The sequence below is a fragment of the Herpailurus yagouaroundi genome, unplaced genomic scaffold (genome assembly GCF_014898765.1).
Source record: "Herpailurus yagouaroundi ecotype Mexico unplaced genomic scaffold, PumYag 437, whole genome shotgun sequence".
In the NCBI taxonomy this organism is placed as follows: domain Eukaryota; kingdom Metazoa; phylum Chordata; class Mammalia; order Carnivora; family Felidae; genus Herpailurus; species Herpailurus yagouaroundi.
Genome location: NW_024412654.1, coordinates 360,481 through 379,636, shown reverse-complemented (window position 1 = coordinate 379,636; position 19,156 = coordinate 360,481). Strand labels below are relative to the sequence as shown.

The following is a 19,156-nucleotide window of genomic DNA, read 5'->3' as shown; positions in this document are numbered from 1 at the left end:
GCTTTGGGTCATGATCCTGAGTCAGTGGCCTCATGACAGGCTCAGGCCCACATCAGCTAAGAAACTGGGCCCTACTGAAGAATGGTCAGGGCCAAAAACATGGATTCCACACGTTCTCTCTCCCTTTCTCAATGGCACCTGAGGACCCACCAGTGGGCAGAGCTCAGGGTGGCTCTGATGACACAACAGCCTGCTGTCGAAAAGAAGCCAGGCTCTCATTGAGGGGCGCATGTAGGGGTCATTCCAGCTTTAGCAAGCAGCCCTGGGGATGCCAAAGCCCAAAGCAGTGGGCTGGGGGTCTGTGTCAGAATGAGGAATGAACCCCCTGGGAGGGCCCAGGAGCAGAGATCCACGAGAGATCAACTTAACTCTCTCTGGTTTCTGAACCCACAACAGAGTACAAGCAGCAACAAGGTAGGAGAGGGTAGGACAAGGGAGGCAGTGACCGGAGCAGGGTGGGAGCGGGGGAGGAGCCAGAAGGAAAAAAAATACGGCAGCGCCCTGGGTGGTCACAGCAGGACAACAGCACGGAAGGCGCGGCGTCTCACCTGTCGTGACGCTGGTGGACGTGGACGGTGCATCCCCAGGAGCCTGTGCTGCCCCTGGCTCACTGCCAGGCCCCGGGCAGGGGAGGGGCTGGCCCGCCTGCCTCCGGTACTCAGGGCACTGTCTGCACACGATGTACGGCTGGCTGCAAGGAAGCACACGGGCACACGGGGTGCGGAGAAGCAGTGAGCTCTGCCCTGGCACACTTGGGGGGCGGCACCAACGGCCCCAGCCCCGATGACCAGAGGAGACCCAGATCCCCAGCCTGGAGGCATCTGTCCGCCCACAGACCTCATCCCTCCTTCACGCCTCAGCTCTGTGTCTGCTGCCGCCCAGCGTGCGTGAAGGGGACAGATGGCACGTCCCCACTGGACACCCGGTCAGTGCTCACGCCGGAGCAGCAGCAGGGAGGGCCCTGTTCCCTGCTACCTGCTGGCTCCCCTTTGCTGTAAGATTTCCAGAGACCCCCCGCCCCCCGCCCCCCCTCCGCGGCTCCTACGGTTCGGAGACGCGTTGTGCCCACCCCGGTTTCCAGCACAGTGTCCCCCGGAGTGTGGCCACTCAGTCCCCACGTTGGGCACGACCCACTCTCACAGGTTTGATGCTGGGCGAGCTGTGAACTACGTCCAGGAGCACACTCAGGCCCATCACCCTAGGCACCTATGAAACGGTGTTAAAGTCTGAACAAAATGTGCCACAGCTGAATGCTGCTGTCGTCCGGGGACTTCCCGGCGGGCCACCCAGCTGTGTGCACTTCAGCTGCGCTTTCCAAACAATGCAGATAGTTAACAAAAAATGAACCCACAGGAAACACACCTACAGACCCTCCCCTCCTCTCAGAGAACGCTGCCCTGAGCCTGTCTCCAACGGCAGGAGCCAACAAGGGAAGAACGGGGAAGATGTGACCAGAAAACAACTAGTGAGAAGCCGCTTGACCTCATTTTGGAACCATATGACCTTCGTCTCAGGCCACACCAACTGTCAACAGGGTTTCCCGACACCCCTCCACAAACCTCAGGGGCCACCACCAGGACCCCTCTGACAGGCATACGATGACAGAGGTGCCAGGCCCAGCAAGGCGCCTTCCCGGTGAGGCTCTCTGAGCTGAAGCACCCTCGCGAGCTAACTGGATGTGCGCTCAGAGCTGTGACCGTAGGGTCTGTCCCGCAGCACTGCCTCTCCAGTCAGAATTCGGGAAACAGCATAGAACCGTATGTACAGCAGGATCCCGTCTTTATGAGGATATTTAAAGTATATCGCCTTTTACTTTGTTAACAAAGGAAATACGAGTGACTACATATAGGAGTTGCCAGAAGGATACACAATAAAATGTTCATACTACAGCGATTTTATTACTTTCTGCTTCACCACTATTTCTAAATTTTACAAAAAGAAACAAAAAGTAATTAATTAGGGGATTTGATTTTTGTCTCTTCGAATGTCATGACCCACCCAAAACACGCACTGTGGACTTCTGAGTCCGCAGACAGCAGCATTCTACAGCAAATAAAACAAGGTCTGCTAGAATCGCATCCTCTTGGCCAGGTGACCGTGGCTTTCCTGCAATAATATCCTCACAAATGACGATACTGCAACTCACACCGTGGGACTCCGGTCACCAGCTGAGCTAGAGGAAGCGTGCCCACAGTAGACAAAGAACACATTAAATCCTGCACCCCGCCGTAGCCAATGCATCGAGGCACCTGAGGAGGTGTCGGCAGGTAACAAGGGACGGGGTATGGCAGTCATTTTCTAACAGACGTCAGTCTAACCACTACCCCGCACACCCTGAACTCACACAGGGCTGTACACCAGTTACATCTCACTAACGTGGGGAGGAAGAAGATAAGCAAGAAAAGAGAATAAATATCGCGTGTATGCCTGAGAAGGGAAAGGGTACTGGAGAAGGCTGGTGGCAAATCCCCCCACCATCAGCAAACTGAGCGGCCGTCCTCAGCCGGCGCCCGCCCTGTCCTCACCATGCCCGAGGCGGGCGCCGTCACTGGCTGACGTCACACATCAGAACGCAGACCACTCACGAGCTGGGCCACTCAGGACAGAGCCGGGACTCGGGCCCCGTGCTGCCTCCAGCTCCCCGCTCCGCTCAGAGCCAGGCACAAGCTCACCTGATGTCCGAGGACTCGCTGTCTGCGTCTGACAGCTCCAGCAGGTCCTCCGAACTGCCCTCCTCATCAGAGAAAGACCTTCTGACTTTGGGCTGCAGCATGTCTTGAGTGATCTTGTTCCTGGCAGCCATGCTCCGCACGTCTTCCTCGCTGCGACTCTTGTCTGGAATTCAAAGGACATGGCTCTGCTGGCCGAGGGGCCCCTGGAGAGACACCCCTCCGTCTCCTGGAGCTGGGCGGGCTCCCCACTTGCCTGGGTGCTGGAGAAGGTACGCCTCCACCAGGTTGTTCAGGATGTGGTTTTTACAGATCCTCTCCACCGGACAGCGGCAGGTGGGGCAGAAGGCGGAGCGCTCCATCCAGCCCGAGTAGCAGGCGGCACAGAAGGTGTGCATGCAGGGCTGCAGGCTGAGGGCACAAGGACAGGTCTTCAGACGCCCCCCACGGAGCACTTGCAGGTGGAGCCACTGTCTGCCAAGCCGTGGCAGCCCCCCGGATGCCAGGGCACACGGGGCATGGCCTGCCTGGAGCCTGAGAGGCAGGGGCCCTAGTTCATGCTGCGTCTTTCCCAGAGGAGGACATGGCCTCACTCGGGCTGAGGGTCGGTTACAAATTAGCCACCCACCAAGCTTACTTGATCCAGCAGAGACTAGAACCCATGCTTCGCGGGGGGGGGGGGGGGGGGGGGGGGGGGCGGGGAGGACACACCCGCCCTGCGTACAGTGCCCACTGGTGGCAGCATCTGCACGCTCCGGTGACTGGGAGTGTCGCCTGCCTTCCATAAGCCAGGTGAGAAACAGTTCCCGTGCAAGAACAGCTTTCACCCTAAACTACTTTAATTTGGTCCTTGTTAATTAAAAGGAACCAGAAGTGACCATCTGTATTCCGAGAGGGACGGTCAAGCAGGCTGTGACTCCAGGAATATGAGGAACCGGGACACCGAACGCCAAAAAGGCCTGCATTTAAGTGGAGACTCGGAAAGGCTCTCATTCTTAAGTCCCCAGAGAAAAGCCGGGAGAGGGCTGTCCCCAAGCCGCTCCTGGGGGCCTCATCTGGGGGCACTCCCTCTGTGCCGACGACGCCCCCTCAAAGCTCAGCACGGTTCTCCCGTTCTGCGTCCAAGGCACGCCAGGCCTCTTGGGTCGGTCGTGATGGGTGCGGACCGAGGCCGCTGTCACCTCGCCTCGCAGGCTCTTCTACAGGCGTAGTTACCACGGCCAGGTTCTCGGCATGGTGGCCACACGAGCGGCACGACGGCAGCGCCCCGAGCCGAGCCGCACCGGATGCGGCCCGGAGGCCTGCTTGCCGGAGGCTGCTCCCCACCCCCGCCGCCACCCCACGACACCCCCGCGGGCCCCCCGCGGCGAGCGTACCTCACGCAGTCGTGCAGCAAGTCCTGGCAGATGATGCACGTGAGTGTCTCCTCCATCTTGTCCGGCTTCACGGCCTCGGGTCTGACGCCCCCGAGGGCGGTGTGGGCGTCGCTACACTGGTCCGCAACCAGCAACTGCAGGCTCAGCTCGGCCTCCCCCTCTGCGAGAAAGGGGCACATGCCCACCATCAACCAAGGAAGAAACAGACACCGGGTCTTTTTTGTTTTAGGAACATCTTAACCTGTGGACAGAAGACACAGCCCTCACTGCTGTGTGTAGTTTATTTATTTTTTTAAGTGTATTTATTTTGAGAGAGAGCATGTGGCTGGGGGAGGGGCAGAAAGACAGGGAGAATCCCAAGACGGGGAGGGAGGGAGAGAGAGAGAGAGAGAGGAGAGGGAGAAGGAGAGCGAGCGAGCGAGCGAGAGGAGAGAGAGAGAGCGCCCCCCACCACTCTCGTTCTCCCCGCCCCCCAAGCAAGCTCTGTGCTCAGAGTGTGGAGCCTGACATGGGACTCAAGCCGAAGAGTGGCGAGATCGTGACCTGAGCCGAAGTTGGACGCAGAACGGACTGAACCACCCAGGCACCCCTGTTTGTATTTTAAAGAAGGCCTAAAGTAAGTCCCAAGTTCCAGTACCCTTAAGTTTTGGTTTAGAAGAACAATGGCATAAAAAGAAGCATTCGGGATACACGGTTAAAAGATTAAGGTGGCCTGTCACACGATATTTGTGTAGAATCATCGTTTTTGTTTAAACAAAAAACATGACTTGTGTATGTCCTGGAAAATATAGACTCTCCGACGTTACCGAGAGCTTTTAACTTCTTTTTTTCCTTTTCTTCTGCTGGTGTTCTATAGTGCTCATAGATTAATTTTTATTTTTAACAAAAGAAATACTTGCACACAATTTACAAAATCAAGTATCAAGAGGGCACCAGCCCTCTGCCCTGGCCTGTCCTCACCTCCAACCTCCCTCCTCTGAGGAAACTACTTTCATGTTTTTGGGTGTTTCTCCTGGCGTGGACCTCCAGGTTTCTGAACTGTAATGCTCTGTTGAGGCTGACTGACTTTAGACACCGTCCATCTCCCGACATCTATTCAGATAGAGAAGGATTCTGCCCCCTGGCCCCATTCACCATATTATCGTAACACAATTGTTAGTTTGGTATATTGTATTTGTTAGTTCCGTGCGTCGTATTTACGTTACTATGCTTAGGTAAATATTCACTGCTGAGCCAAACAGTACACCAAAATTAATTTTTCTTCCTTCTACAATTTTTCATTTTTGCTAGAGTAAAAAAAAGGCCTCATTTGTATACCTACTTTTTTACGTACTGTTGCTGACTTTTTTCAACACCCTCCTCAAGCCAGTCGCTTCAATTTTCCACTCAACACATCCAGTATCCTCGTCTCCTTCCCTGAGGCCGGCCCTCCCTCCCAGAGCCCCCCGGCCTCACTGCTCCAACCGCAGGCTGCTCTCAGGCCTACAGCACAGCCACTGTCCCATTACATGTTCCCAAGTATCTTTTACAATCCTTTTAACTTTGGCTTTTTAAGGGCAGATTTTTCTCCAAGTCACCTTTCTTTTTTCAAATCATTATCACTTTGAGAGAGAGCACGCATGCACAAGCAGGGGCGGGGCGGGGGGACGGAGGACCCAAAGTGGGCTCTGTGCTACCAGCAGGGAGCCCCATGCGGGGCTCGAACCCACCAACCGTGAGTTCATGACCTGAGCCACAGTTGGACACCTAACCGACTAGGCCACCCAGGTACATATTCTTAAAAACCGATAGTCATATCAAGACAGAACTGCAACTCAGAATGCACTACTTCCAGACCATCAGCATGACCAGATAATAAATAGGGTTCAACCCCGATGCTGTCAAAAGGAAAAAAAGGCTCACATTGCCATTTTGAAAATGCGGAGGCATCCGCTTCCACAGAAGGGGAGGCCCCATCAGGAGCAGCTCAACAGCTCTCAAGGGCCAGAGATACACAAAATGGTGAGACTCTGACCTGCTTTCATTCTCTTCGTGACAGGCTCCAAATCCTCTTGGTCCCGGGACCCTGGCAGAGAGAAGGGTGCTCCTTCTCTGTCTGGGAGAGCCGAAGGGAAGCTGGGGATTTCATCATTTGCCACAGACGGACCACATTCTTTTGGGGAGACGCCTGCATCTCTGAAGTCTGTGAGAGGGACAAACAAGACAGGTTTATTTTTTAATTTGAGAGAGAGAGAGAGAGAGAGAGAGAGAGAGAGAGAGAGAGAGAGAACGTCAGCGGGGGAGAGCGGCAGAGGGAGAGACAAAGAATCTCAAGCAGGCTCCATGCTCAGCCCAACACAGGGCTAGATCCCACAACCCTGGGATCTTGACCTGAGTCGAAATCAAGAGCTGGATGCCTAACAGCTGAGCCACGCAGGCGCCCCAATAAGAAAAGTTCTGATTCGTGCAGCCTGGAAGCAGAGGGTACGGCAGGTAAACCACCACAGATTCAAACCAGGCCTAGGTGTTCCAAGATGCCGTATTCTCAGTAATACACAGAAACACTTGACTCACACTTCTGAAGTGCACACGCGCCCACTACTGGGCTCGGGGGAGCTGGGCCAGCAGCACAGCCACTGGGAAAGAAACGCAGAGGTGTCTGTGACCGGGGTGGCGGTGCCGGGGTCAGCTGTGGGACATTTGGTCTAAGACAGGGCCAATCCGTGTGCCAGCGGCCCCATAACATTCCCTGTGCTCTGAGCAGCACTGGCACAGAGGGACACACAGGCCTCTCAGGAGAGGGACACAGCAGGCTTCAGATTACAAGGAGATGGAAGCCAGACAGGGATGCTGCGTGTGAACTATTTCCCAAGGAGTCACGAATTTAAACGAGCCTGGCAGAAAGGTTAAGGAGACTTTCTAATAACCTTTATCTTAATCAAGACCTAGTGTGTAACACCATACTACAGTACATATCCGGTCTATAATACTCAAGTGTTGTTACTTTGAAAAAGAAACTGCCCTACAGCAGCCAAACAAAAGAAGTTAGTAAAATTGTTTGGGGAGCAAATCAGCTCGTACAGCAAAGGGAGAAAAGAGGGAGCTTCCTGGGCTGGCTGCTGGCTCTGGTTCTCACTCCCACCACGGTCTCAAGGACTTTCTATGCTCAGTCGAGCTTCTCACTCCAGAATGAAGATGATGATGATGGTACTCTCCGACAGACAAAGGGTGAGGATTCATCTGAAACTTATGAAATAAGTTGGCACCAAACCTCACATTTAGGAGGCTGGTTATTTTGTTAGTATGTATACACTGAGGCATGCAGATAGAAAAATTTCCCCAACATTACACAATGGGAGGCAAGCTTTCCATCGGATTTGCTTACAGCAAGATTTTGTTTAAACTTTGATTTGTTAATTGCACAATATATAAACACACTGCCCTTTCACGGTGGAATCAACAATTGTATGCATACACAGACACAAGTCACATTTTCTTTATCCATCCATCCATCGAGGGACATTTAGGTTGTTTCCAAGTCTTTGGCCTTTGTGAATAGTCTGCAATGAACATGGGGTGCAGACATCTCTTGGAGACAGTGATTTCAATGCCTCCGGATATATATCCAGGAGTAAGGTTACTGGACCAAATGGTCGTTCTATTTTTAAAATCTTTTTTTGTTTTGTTTTGTTTTGAGAGAGAGCATGCACGAGTAGGGGAGGGGCAAAGAGGGGGTGAGAGAATTTTTGTTTTAATTTTTTTTAATGTTTATTTATTTTTGAGAAAAAGAAAATCAGAGTGCAAGCAGGGGAGAGGAAAAGAGAGAGGGAAACACAGAGTCTGAAGCAGACTCTAGGCTCCGAGCTGTCAGCACAGAGCCTGATGTGGGGTTTGAACCACGAACTGTGAGATCACGACCTGAGCCAAAGTCAGACACTTAACTGACTAAGCCACACAGGCACTCCTAAATTTTTTTAATGGTTGGATTTATTGACTTATTTTTTTAAATTTTTCTTTTACATTTATTTATTTTTGAGAGACAGAGAGAGACAGAGAATGAGCAGGGGAGGGGCAGAGAGAAAGGGAGACACAGAATCAGGAGCAGGCTCCAGGCTCTGAGCTGTCAGCACAGAGCCCGACATGGGGCTCGAGCCCACAAACCACGAGATCGTGACCTGAGCTGAAGTCGGACGCTTAACCGACTGAGCCACCCAGGTGCCCCCAATTGACTTTTTATTTTTAATTATTTTTTAAATGTTTATTTTTGGGGTGCCTGGGTGGCTCAGTCGGTTGGGCACCCGACTTCGGCTCAGGTCATGATCTCACAGGTTGTGGGTTCGAGCCCCGTGTCGGGCTCTGTGCTGACAGCTTGGAGCCTGGAGCCTGCTTTGGGTTCTGTGTCTCCCTCTCTCTCTGCTCTTCTCCTGCTCACGTGCTCTTCAAATGTTTATTTTTGAGAGAGAGAGAGCGGAGGAGGGGCAGAGAGAGAGCGGACAAAGGCTCGGGCAGAGAGGGAGCGGACAGAGGAAAGGAAGCAGGTTCCATGCTGCAAGCATGGAGCCTGATATGGGGCTCGAACCCACGAACCGAGAGATTATGACCCTTAACCGACTGAGACATCCAGGCGCCCCCATTGACTGTTTTTTTTTTTTAATTGTGGTTTTTGCCTTTGTATCACGTATAAAGAAAAATTCCCCCAAATTATATAAATAATCACCTTTGTTTTCATCAGGCACTATTGTGGTTTACATTCAAACCCATCTTGAAGTAGTTTGTTGTAATGGATGAGGGACAAAACTACCTTTATTTTCTTTCAAATGTTAATCACTTCTGCTCATTAAACAACCCAGTTTTGCTCGTGGCTTTGAACTGCCATATTCATTGCTAAATTCTTACACGCTTGGACCGTTATACTTTATTTATCTGCATATTTTTTCTGCGGCCAGTGTCAAATGTTTTTTTAGTCCTTTATTTTTTTTTTTTTTTTTAATTTTTTTTTTCAACGTTTATTTATTTTTGGGACAGAGAGAGACAGAGCATGAACGGGGGGAGGGGCAGAGAGAGAGGGAGACACAGAATCGGAAACAGGCTCCAGGCTCTGAGCCATCAGCCCAGAGCCCGACGCGGGGCTCGAACCCACGGACCGCGAGATCGTGACCTGGCTGAAGTCGGATGCTTAACCGACTGCGCCACCCAGGCGCCCCTAGTCCTTTAATTTTATAACAACATGTTAATGTTACATGGACTTGTTCACATTCATTATTTTGTATTTCTAAAAGTGTCGATGGGTGCCTGGGTGGTTCAGTTGCTTAACTGTCTGACTCTTTTTTTTTTTTTTTAATTTTTTTTCAACGTTTTTTATTTATTTTTGGGACAGAGAGAGACAGAGCATGAATGGGGGAGGGGCAGAGAGAGAGGGAGACACAGAATCGGAAACAGGCTCCAGGCTCTGAGCCATCAGCCCAGAGCCCGACGCGGGGCTCGAACTCACGGACCGCGAGATCGTGACCTGGCTGAAGTCGGACGATTAACCGACTGCGCCACCCAGGCGCCCCTAACTGTCTGACTCTTGATTAGGGCTCAGGTTATGATTTCACAGTTCGTGGGTTCGAACCCCACATTGAGCTCTGCGCACTGACAGTGGGGAGCCTGCTTGGTACTCTCCGTCTCCCTCTCTCTCTGCCACCCCCTGCTCGTGCTCTATCAAAATAAATAAACAAACATGAAAAAAATGTTAATTATAGGTTACTCTAGATGAGTCTTGAAAACATGATGCTCAGTGAAAACAGAAGACACAAAAGGCCACAGAGTATAGGATTCCAATTCTTACTACTTAAAAAAAAATTTTTTTTTTAATTTTTTTTTTCAACGTTTATTTATTTTTGGGACAGAGAGAGACAGAGCATGAACGGGCGAGGGGCAGAGAGAGAGGGAGACACAGAATCGGAAACAGGTTCCAGGCTCTGAGCCATCAGCCCAGAGCCCGACGCGGGGCTCGAACTCACAGACCGCGAGATCGTGACCTGGCTGAAGTCTGACGCTTAACCGACTGCGCCACCCAGGCGCCCCTACTTAAAAAATTTTTTAATGTTTATTCATTTCTGAGACAGAGCTCGAGTAGGGGAGGGGCAGAGAGAGGGAGACACAGAATCTGAAGCAGGCTGCAGGCTCTGAGCTGCCAGCACAGAGCCCGACGTGGGGCTCCAACTCACAAACCGTGAGATCATGGCCTGAGCTAAGTCGGATGCTTAACCGACTTGAGCCACCTAGGCGCCCCCCCCCCCATGATTCCGATTCTATGAAATGTCCAGAACAGGCAAAACCACAGAGACAGAATGCAGATCAGTGGTTGCCGAGGGAGACCAGTGACTGTTTATGATATGATATGTTCTGGAATCACACAGCAGTATGAATATAGTAAAAACCCCTGAAGTGTACACTTCGCCCGGGGGATTTTTATGGCAGGTGAGCTATATCCCAGTAAAACTATAAAAATCCCAGGAAATCTCCGACCTTCAGCATTTCTACCGGGGGTGGAAGAAAACAATATTTACTAGTACAGAAATCCTGCTGAGAGCCCGATGCCTGATGTCACCTCTGACTTCCTTAGTGGCTTATGTAACAACACAAGTCAGAGTCAGTGACTGAAGAGCAACGCAGCTACCACTCTGAGACCCCCATCTCACCAGGGCTGAAGGGAGGCGCTTGCCCCGCAGAGGTGGGCTCCGTGGAAGAGGTAGAGGCCGTGGGGAAGAGGTCCGAGGTCGACGTCGATGGCTGTGGTTCCTCAAAGCACGCCTGAGTGGTGGGCGATGACGGCAGGACCTGGGGATCGTCACCTTGCCCTGCACCTGAGGTATCTTTGGTCACGTGGAACACATTCTCTTTATTAGCTTCTGTGAGCACAACAGGAGCAGAAGGAGTGTAGAGTCAGGGCTCAGGAGGAGCACCACTACCTCAGGCAGGACTTTCCAGCAGATGAAAAGGCTTTGCCAGTAAGAATCAGCAGCCCTTACCACGCACCCACTCCTCTGTCACAGTCTCACTTACCAAAGGGGTCTTGTGTGATGCCTTGCTTTTCATGCAGAGACTCGTAGAGGTATGCCACGTCTGAAATGAAACCAAGCAGATCAGAACAGTGTCCTCACGTACCAGCAGGGCTCCTTCCCTCTTCTCCTTTCTGTCACTTCGGTCCCTTTGTCGTTGTTGACTATGTTGACTTACCAGCTACTGACAACACTACCCAGTTTAAGGAATTTCAAAATAAGCGAACCAAAGCATCTTCACCAACTTTAAAATAAATAAGCCTCCGGGAAAAAACGTCCTGAGCCAGAAGGCAGACGCAGGGAAGAGAAAACGATGAGTAGATAATGAATCTGTGCTTTGCCGGTCATTTCAAACCACCGGAAGGAGAAGACACAAGGCCCTGCCACGGGGCCAGGGGCTGGCCTTGACAATGCCACAGACAGCCTGAGCGTATCTGCCTCCTCCTGCCAGTTTGGGAGTAACCTTCCAAAAACTCTCCCAACTCTCCTTGTCCTGTTTCGTTCTTCTTCCCCAAACATAGACACTCAGATCTGGGAAAGCCTGAAGGGGATGGTCAGGCCTCTGTTGTCTCCTGTAAGGTCTCCAAAAGCAGTCATGAGTGGCCTTCGGCCCCTTATTCTAGGTCTTCCTCCCCACAACTCAGGTTATCTTCTGCTATGTAACCCAGCCCATCCCTGTTCACTTCTCCTTGCCATTTTGAAATGCAAGACTCATGAGCATTGTGGTATTTGTGAAGAATGGCCGGGGCTCACAGTGCAAGGTCAACACTCCCACTCTTCAACAGGACTCGCACCAAGAATCTACATAAAGGGGAGCCCGGGTGGCTCAGGCAGCTGAGCGTCCTACTTCAGCTCAGGTCATGATCTCACGGTTCATGGGTTCGAGCCCCACGCCGGGTTCTGTGCTGACAGCTCAGAGCCTGGAGCCTGCTTCACATCCTGTGCCTCCCTCTCTCTCTGCCCCTTCCCTGCTTGTGCTCTCTCTCAAAAATAAATAAACCTTAAAAAAAAAAAAAAAAAAAAGAGTCTCCATAAAGAACAAAGAAAATGTAGCTAACATTAACAGTCTGAAGGGAAATACCTGCTTCAGCAGACTCACTTTCACGAAGATTTCCAGCTGTGACCAGACTTCCCCACCATACACCACCCGAGGCCCACCCTGTACATTCCCTCTCTTACTGTATTCTGGCTCATTCTTCCTATACACCAAGTAGATGACATCCCCAGTCTGCAAAGGACAAGTCTGCTTCTTAACAACCTTCAGCTTGTTAATTACTGTTCCATTGGTGCTGCAGAGACAACAAAAATGCAATTTATCCTACTTACAATAACTTGGGAGTTAAAATTTTCTTTTTCTACCACCACTTAGAAAGAAGTTCAATATTACGCCTTCGAAAATGTAAAATACTCCCAAGAATGACGTAAACGTAACGAGGCACATGTGCAAGTGCCACCCTACAGTTCTCCTGAGAGAAAGCTTGCCTGCTGCCCCCTTACTGACAGCCTGACCGTGCTTCAACATTTCTGCTTGTCCAACAGCACATCGTCTGTCCTCCGCCGGCCTCTGGAGGACCCTGGACTTCTACCAGCAGCTCCGATTTCCAGCTTCCCCCCGCTTCTGCACTTAGCTCTGTCCACTCATCTACCCTTCCCTCCCAGCAGGCCAGCTCATCCCTCAGATGGGCACTGACACCCTTAAAAGATGGGTTCTGAGCAGAAGCAAATGAATTCGAGGCTCTGGGCTGGAAGATGGTGTGGTCCCTCGGTCGGGAGGTCACTCCAGTCCGTCAGGGACCACACCACCAGGTGGAAGAGGCGGGGGCTGCAGAGGGCACAGGCGGGAGCCTAAGTCAGACGGGACTGGAAGGGCTTCCCTGAGGAGAAACCCGAGTAGAGACCCAACAGAAAATCACAAGTGGACGAACAGTGTACGAGACAAGAACAAAAGTCAGCAACTAAACAAACTGACCCAGCTTCAGGCATTCGAACCACCCATGTCTTAACTCTATGGTTTCACACCTAAGGCCTCCGGTGGTGAAGAGGCTTTATTTTTACATCCGAGCAGACTTCTACTCCTTCAGTGTTCTGGAAAGGGCCAGAAAGTAAGCAGTTCAGGCTGTACGGTGACACGGTCTCTGTCCCAACTCCTGGGCTCTGCCGCTGACACACGAGAGCAGCCGCACACAGGATGTAGTCGAGAGAGCAGCCGTGTCCCCGCGAAACCTCACGTACAAACACTGGTGGTGCCGCCACAGCCAGCCAGAGCCTGTGCTGCCAGGGCCCTCCGCACTCCACTCTCGTGCTCTTTGTAACCACAGGAGCCCGACTTTGCTCTTCTGCTCAAACCCCCGATGACCTGTCACTGCTCTCGAGCTGAAGTCCAGGCTCCCTAGTGTGAACACCAGGGCCTTCCCGCTCCGGTCTAACTTCCCTGCCTTCCCACTCACTGCTCCTCGGCACACAGGGCCTGCTCGCGCCTCGGGGCCTCTGCACCTGCAGTTCCTGCTGCCCGTGTGAAGAATGGACACCCTCTCCCCTCCAGGCACCTCAGCCAAGGAACGCAGGAGCCTCTAGAAGCTGGAAAAGCCGGGGAACGGATTCTCCCCTAGAGCCTCCAGAAGGAGCCGGCCCTGCTGACACCTTGATTTGGTTAATCCAATGAGACCTGGGTGAGACTTTGTACATTCAGCACTAGAAGGTCGTAGCTTTGCGTGCTTTGAAGCCACTGAGTTTGTGGTAATTTGTTACAAGAGCCCCAAGAAGCCAATATAGTCATACAGCCAGCATTGGAAAGCCAGGATCTGCTGCCTGAGGACAACTCTAGAACCAGTGCTACGTTATCCTACGTTGGGCTGGGAAATAAGGAACTTGATCTGCTACGTACCAGAATAGGAAAGGAGCATCAGTTCATCCTCATAAACCTAATTTCTAGTCTTTCATCCCTAACGTTGTAGTTACCAAACAATCTCGTAGCACTTGACCTTCACAAAAACAAAAATTCATCTGGTTGGAAAAGGCATATTCTCAACGTACTGCTGGAAGGCCATCTGCTACTTGTCCTGGGTTTAAAATAGGCACATTCTAACACAGCGTTCCTTCCTATGAATTTATCCCAAGAAAATAATCAGACATGAACGCAAAGCGTTTTGGAAGAGAAGAGTCGCAGCGTTGTTTATAATAAGAAAAAGTCAAAATAATAAATCTCCACCAATAAAGGAACTGACAGGTAAGTTATTACAAAATAATAATGAAATAGACAAGATAAATCTAGATGTACCAAATGTAAGCTCGCCATAAATAAAAGTGAAAAAAAAAAAAAAGGATACAACGTACATAGTAAAACCTCCTTAATACAAAATAAACACGTACGAATTTCTAGTGGGCTAGTAGGATTTGGCAAAGCTTTTCACTTTTACCTACTCCTTATGTTGTGTAACAATTTTTTAAAAAGAAAAGGTTTTTTTGATTTGGAGGAAAAAAGTCTAATTCGAATAGGTTTGCAACTAGAAGGTTATCACTGCCTTTTAAGTCCTTTTTCAGAGATATTTTTGCTTTAATTTGAATATATTCAAGAAGCATCATAGACATGAAACAGTTACTGGAAACCAGAAAATATATTTCCTAATAACCTGGAAACTAGCGAACTACTGTGTTAACAGAAAATGATCCCTTGTTTCTTCTCTGTAGCCACCGGCTTCAAGACAAGAAAGAGATTACCTGGTATCTTCCAGCGACACCTGACCAGATTTTTCATCCACGATAATTTTACAGTGATCTCCAGAGACCAGTTTATTGCCAGGGAATGAAAGATCACAACCTAAAACAGAGAGGGATACATTGGATGTGACCGTGGGGACTGTGCACAAAAGTGCCCTTTGCTTAATCAAAGCACGTGGTTGAAAATCAGGACCCATGGTAAATGCACGGTGGGAGACAACCTAATCAAGTAAGATAGGAAGCAATTTTTTAAAAAGCATTTATGTATTAATCCAAAGTAAAGAGACAGGGACTGTCTTGAACCTTTCTGACTCCCCATTACCTAGAGGATACCCCCATCAACACCTCTGGCTTCTTGGTGACAATTTTACAACATGCACATATGTGCAGCTACCCTGATAAAAGCAGAAGTTTAAAAAAACTAAGGGGCTTAGTTAAGTAATTCTTCATCTTAAGTCAGTCCTTAATTTCTTTTCCGTGTAATCTAAGGTTTCATAAATCATCACAAAATTGAAGCGAGGACCAAGACTCAGAAAACATGACTGAGCAAATTACAGACACATGAACACGCTTGAGAAAATTTAAAACAGAAGGTGGATGCATCTACACACAATGATCTGAATACAGTCATTATATCCTCATTAAATGCAAGGGGGAAATCCTTCAATACTGTGTTCTCTCCTAAAACCAGAGAAATAAAAGTTTTCAGGAGTTTTTACTATCTAATCGTGAATTTGCTTATGAGACATTTATACTATAGCTACTAAGGTTTATAGCTTTATTTTTAATAAGTAAAAACGGGAAGCAATATAAGTAAGTGTCCATCAACTGGTGGTGAATTAAAAAACAAACTGTGGGGGGCGCCTGGGTGGCGCAGTCGGTTAAGCGTCCGACTTCAACCAGGTCACGATTCATGGTCCGTGAGTTCGAGCCCTGCGTCGGGCTCTGGGCTGATGGCTCAGAGCCTGGAGCCTGTTTCCGATTCTGTGTCTCCCTCTCTCTCTGCCCCTCGCCCGTTCATGCTCTGTCTCTCTCTGTCCCAAAAATAAATAAACGTTGAAAAAAAAAAATTTTTTTTTTTTTAAATAAAAAAAACAAACTGTGGGGAAAAAAACAAACTGTGGTACATCCAAACAGTGGACTACTACACAGCATCAAACAGAAATACATTACTGAAACACAAAACAGCCTAAAATGAATCTCAAAAGGATTATGTCAGAGAAAAGAAGCCATACACAGACTATGGTGGAATATTGTATGATTCCACTTAGGTGACATTCTGGAAAGGCAGAATGACAGGGATAGAAATTAGACAGATGGCTGCTAGAGCTAGGGGTGAGAGGAGGGGGCTGATCCAAAGGACCACCAGGGAACTTTCTGGGGTGATGGAAATGTTCTGCACCGGACTGCAGTGGTGATTCCATTTCTCAACACTCAACACCTATAACGGGATGAATTTTACCATATGTGAACTACACCTCCCTAAACCTCAAGTAGTAGAAATCTTCTTTGCACGTTTTATATTATGGGAAGTGCTTTGCTACATTTACCCAGGGTCAATTTCCCCTATGCTCAGGATCTTCCCAGTATACTGGGCACAAGAAGCAGGGCAGTTTCTTTGCAGCCCCAGACCTAGCCCTAGTGACCGTGCCACTGGGATGGGATTTTAACAAGCTTCTCCACACCAAGAACATGAGCTTTCTAATTTGGATCCAAGATACTCGTGCTAAGTTCTATTCTTGGCATCTGCCCTGTATGTCATTCACTTGGTTAAATCTGTCACATGGCTGGTGCACACTGCTCCCACTCCCCGAGGATGGGGAGCTCCCTGGGAAACACAGGTCAACTCAGCTCTGCCTTTATCCTCGGAATAATGCCTTATATATAGCAGGCACACTACTGTTTTAAAATAAGTATAACCACGTTCTACAACTCTTAAGGAATGTTTGTGTCTCCCCCAAATTCCCATGTTAAAGGCCTGAACCCCAATATGACTGTAAGGACAGGGCCTGTAAGGAAGAATAAAGGTTAAATGAAATCACTAGGACTGATGCCCTTATAAGAGAAGGAAGTGGAAGAGACACCAACGTTGTGTGTGGCCTGTGAGGATGAGGAAGTCTACAATCCAGGACAAAGACTCAGCAAGAAGCAAATTGACTAGCACCTTAATCTTGGACTTCTTGCACTTAACGACTGTGAAAAATAAATTTCTGTTCCTTAAGCTTCCTGGTCTGTAGTGTTTTGTTATAGCAGCCTGAGCAGACCAACAGGGCAACTTCTATTTCCCCGGAGAGCTCAATACATTCACCAAAAGGTCTTCCTTTTAAGATTAATTCAACAACCCCTTTTTGCTCCTCGTATTAACATGTAAAATGATATATAATACTGTGTTGTAATAACAATGGTTAATGTTATTTGCTAACTCTAAGCCAGGCTCCTTTAAGCATTTCCCACATTTGATCTCAATTATCCTTCAGGAACTCTAGGAAGGATGTACAAAGGAGGTACAAAGTCCTTAGTCCAGACCAAAGAAGCTCTTCACCAAATTTCCTATTACCTCAATTAAAAGCAATTAGGGACGCCTGGGTGGCTCAGCTCATGATCTCACAGTTCGTGAGTTCGAGCCCCACATCGGGCTCTGTGCTGACAGCTGGGAGCCTGGAGCCTACTTCAGATTCTGTGTCTCCCTCTCTCTCTAGCTCTTTCTCTCTCTCTCTCTCTCTCTCTCTCTCTCTCTCTCTCTCTCTCTCAAAAATAAATAAACATTTAAAAAAAATTTTTTTAAAAGCAATTAATGCATTTTCTAAAACTTTCCAAGGACATGTAAATACATTCAAAATTGTAAACAAAACAAAAAAAACCTCTAATTTGATATTGGGATTTAAGACTACCAAAACAACAACAACAAAACCAGGTGCAGGTACATCATTAGGGGTAAAATAAAACCAAAACATAATTGCTTTTATTTTATTCTATTATCCTCATCTTATTTTTTTATCATAGTACTTAGCCTTTTTTTAGTATATGTGCTGCTGAAGCGAGCACTACTTAGCCTTTTTTTAATTCCAGTATAGTTAACCTAGAAAAAAATACTTGCTTTTCAACAAACTTTCACATTCTCCCTTTTTTACAATATAAAGTCAGAAACAAAAAAATAGACTCTTAACCACTGCTGGTAACCAGAGGGGCAGTGGGTGGGGGCTGGGGGAACTAGGTGATGGGGATCGAGGAACCCACTTCCGGTGATGAGCACTGAGTAACGTACAAAATCGTTGGATCACTATATTTTACACCTGAAACTAAACATCCTATGCCAACTGCACTGGAATTAAAAAAAAAATTAAAAATATACAAAATCATAGAGATGATTTCTTAACTTTCAGACAAAATACATTTTGTTGACTGGACCAGTGCACTTCTCTCCCTGTAGGAAAGCTACAAGGGATGGCCACTTAGGAGTTTAGAGGCAGTTAAGAGTGGAGGGTGACCACCCTTTCCCACCTAGCTGCCAGACTTTGTCCGTCCCAGCGTCCCAGGCTCATTCAATCAACGAATATTTGAGCAGCTCTGTTCTATGAACTGGGACTTGAGATGGTTTTCAATGTAGCCACCTACAGGCTATAAATTTCCCCCTGAGCACTGCTTCGGCTGCATCCTGTAAATTTTGGCAGATTACACTTTCATTTTCATTCATTTCAAGGTATTTTCTAATTTCCCTTGTGATTTCTTTTGGGGCCCATTGGTTGTTTACGTGTGTTGTTTAATTTCCACACTGAATTTTGCAATGTTCTGTTACTGACTTCAATCTCATCCCATGGAGGTCGGAGAAGATGCTTCCTGCAGTCATGAACTTGAGAAGACTGCATTCTAATACCCGGGGCGGCTTAAGTCAATGCACCTACTCCATAAAGTTGTAATGAGAATTAAATAATCTGCAGGAGGCACTGAGAAGTGACCCGGCGGAACGATAAGTGAATAAACTGCAGCTCTCACAGGAAAAACTAGAGAGCACAGTGGGCCCCGCCCAGGGGCCTCCCACCGCCTGGGGAACAGTCTCGCCCGGCTCCCGGCCCCCGGCCCCGGTTCTCCCCCCCCACCCCCGGTCCGCACCTCTTCTCCGCCCGATGGTCCACTCGGGTTTCCTCAGGAGCACGTGCGGCTCGCCCTCGCCGGCGCCCAAGCGGAGGAGTCTCCCCCACGGCTGCTGCTGCGGCGGCTGCGGGCCTTCCCCGGGCTGCTCCATCGGATTCACATCTGACGAGACCCGGAAGCGCGGGTGAGGCTCTCGGACCGCGAAAGCGGGGGCTGCGGCCCCGCCGCTCCGCCCCGCGGCCCTCCCGGCCTCGGCGCCCACGCCACGCCGCCGCCG

General features: G+C 49.4%; 1 protein-coding gene across 1 annotated transcript in view; it reads right to left on the bottom strand.

The window, feature by feature from the left end:
- Positions 1–19,156, bottom strand: part of CHFR (checkpoint with forkhead and ring finger domains) — a 28,502-nt gene that overhangs the window by 8,755 nt on the left and 591 nt on the right. The window contains exons 2-11 of the mRNA XM_040464182.1: positions 18,898–19,041; positions 14,788–14,887; positions 12,250–12,359; positions 11,075–11,134; positions 10,711–10,920; positions 6,060–6,227; positions 4,046–4,205; positions 2,926–3,080; positions 2,673–2,835; positions 549–691 (exon numbers count right to left, since the gene is read on the bottom strand). Coding sequence (XP_040320116.1) covers positions 549–691; positions 2,673–2,835; positions 2,926–3,080; positions 4,046–4,205; positions 6,060–6,227; positions 10,711–10,920; positions 11,075–11,134; positions 12,250–12,359; positions 14,788–14,887; positions 18,898–19,030 — 1,402 coding nt within the window. The 5' untranslated portion in view covers positions 19,031–19,041. The remainder of the gene's footprint in view (positions 1–548; positions 692–2,672; positions 2,836–2,925; positions 3,081–4,045; positions 4,206–6,059; positions 6,228–10,710; positions 10,921–11,074; positions 11,135–12,249; positions 12,360–14,787; positions 14,888–18,897; positions 19,042–19,156) is intronic.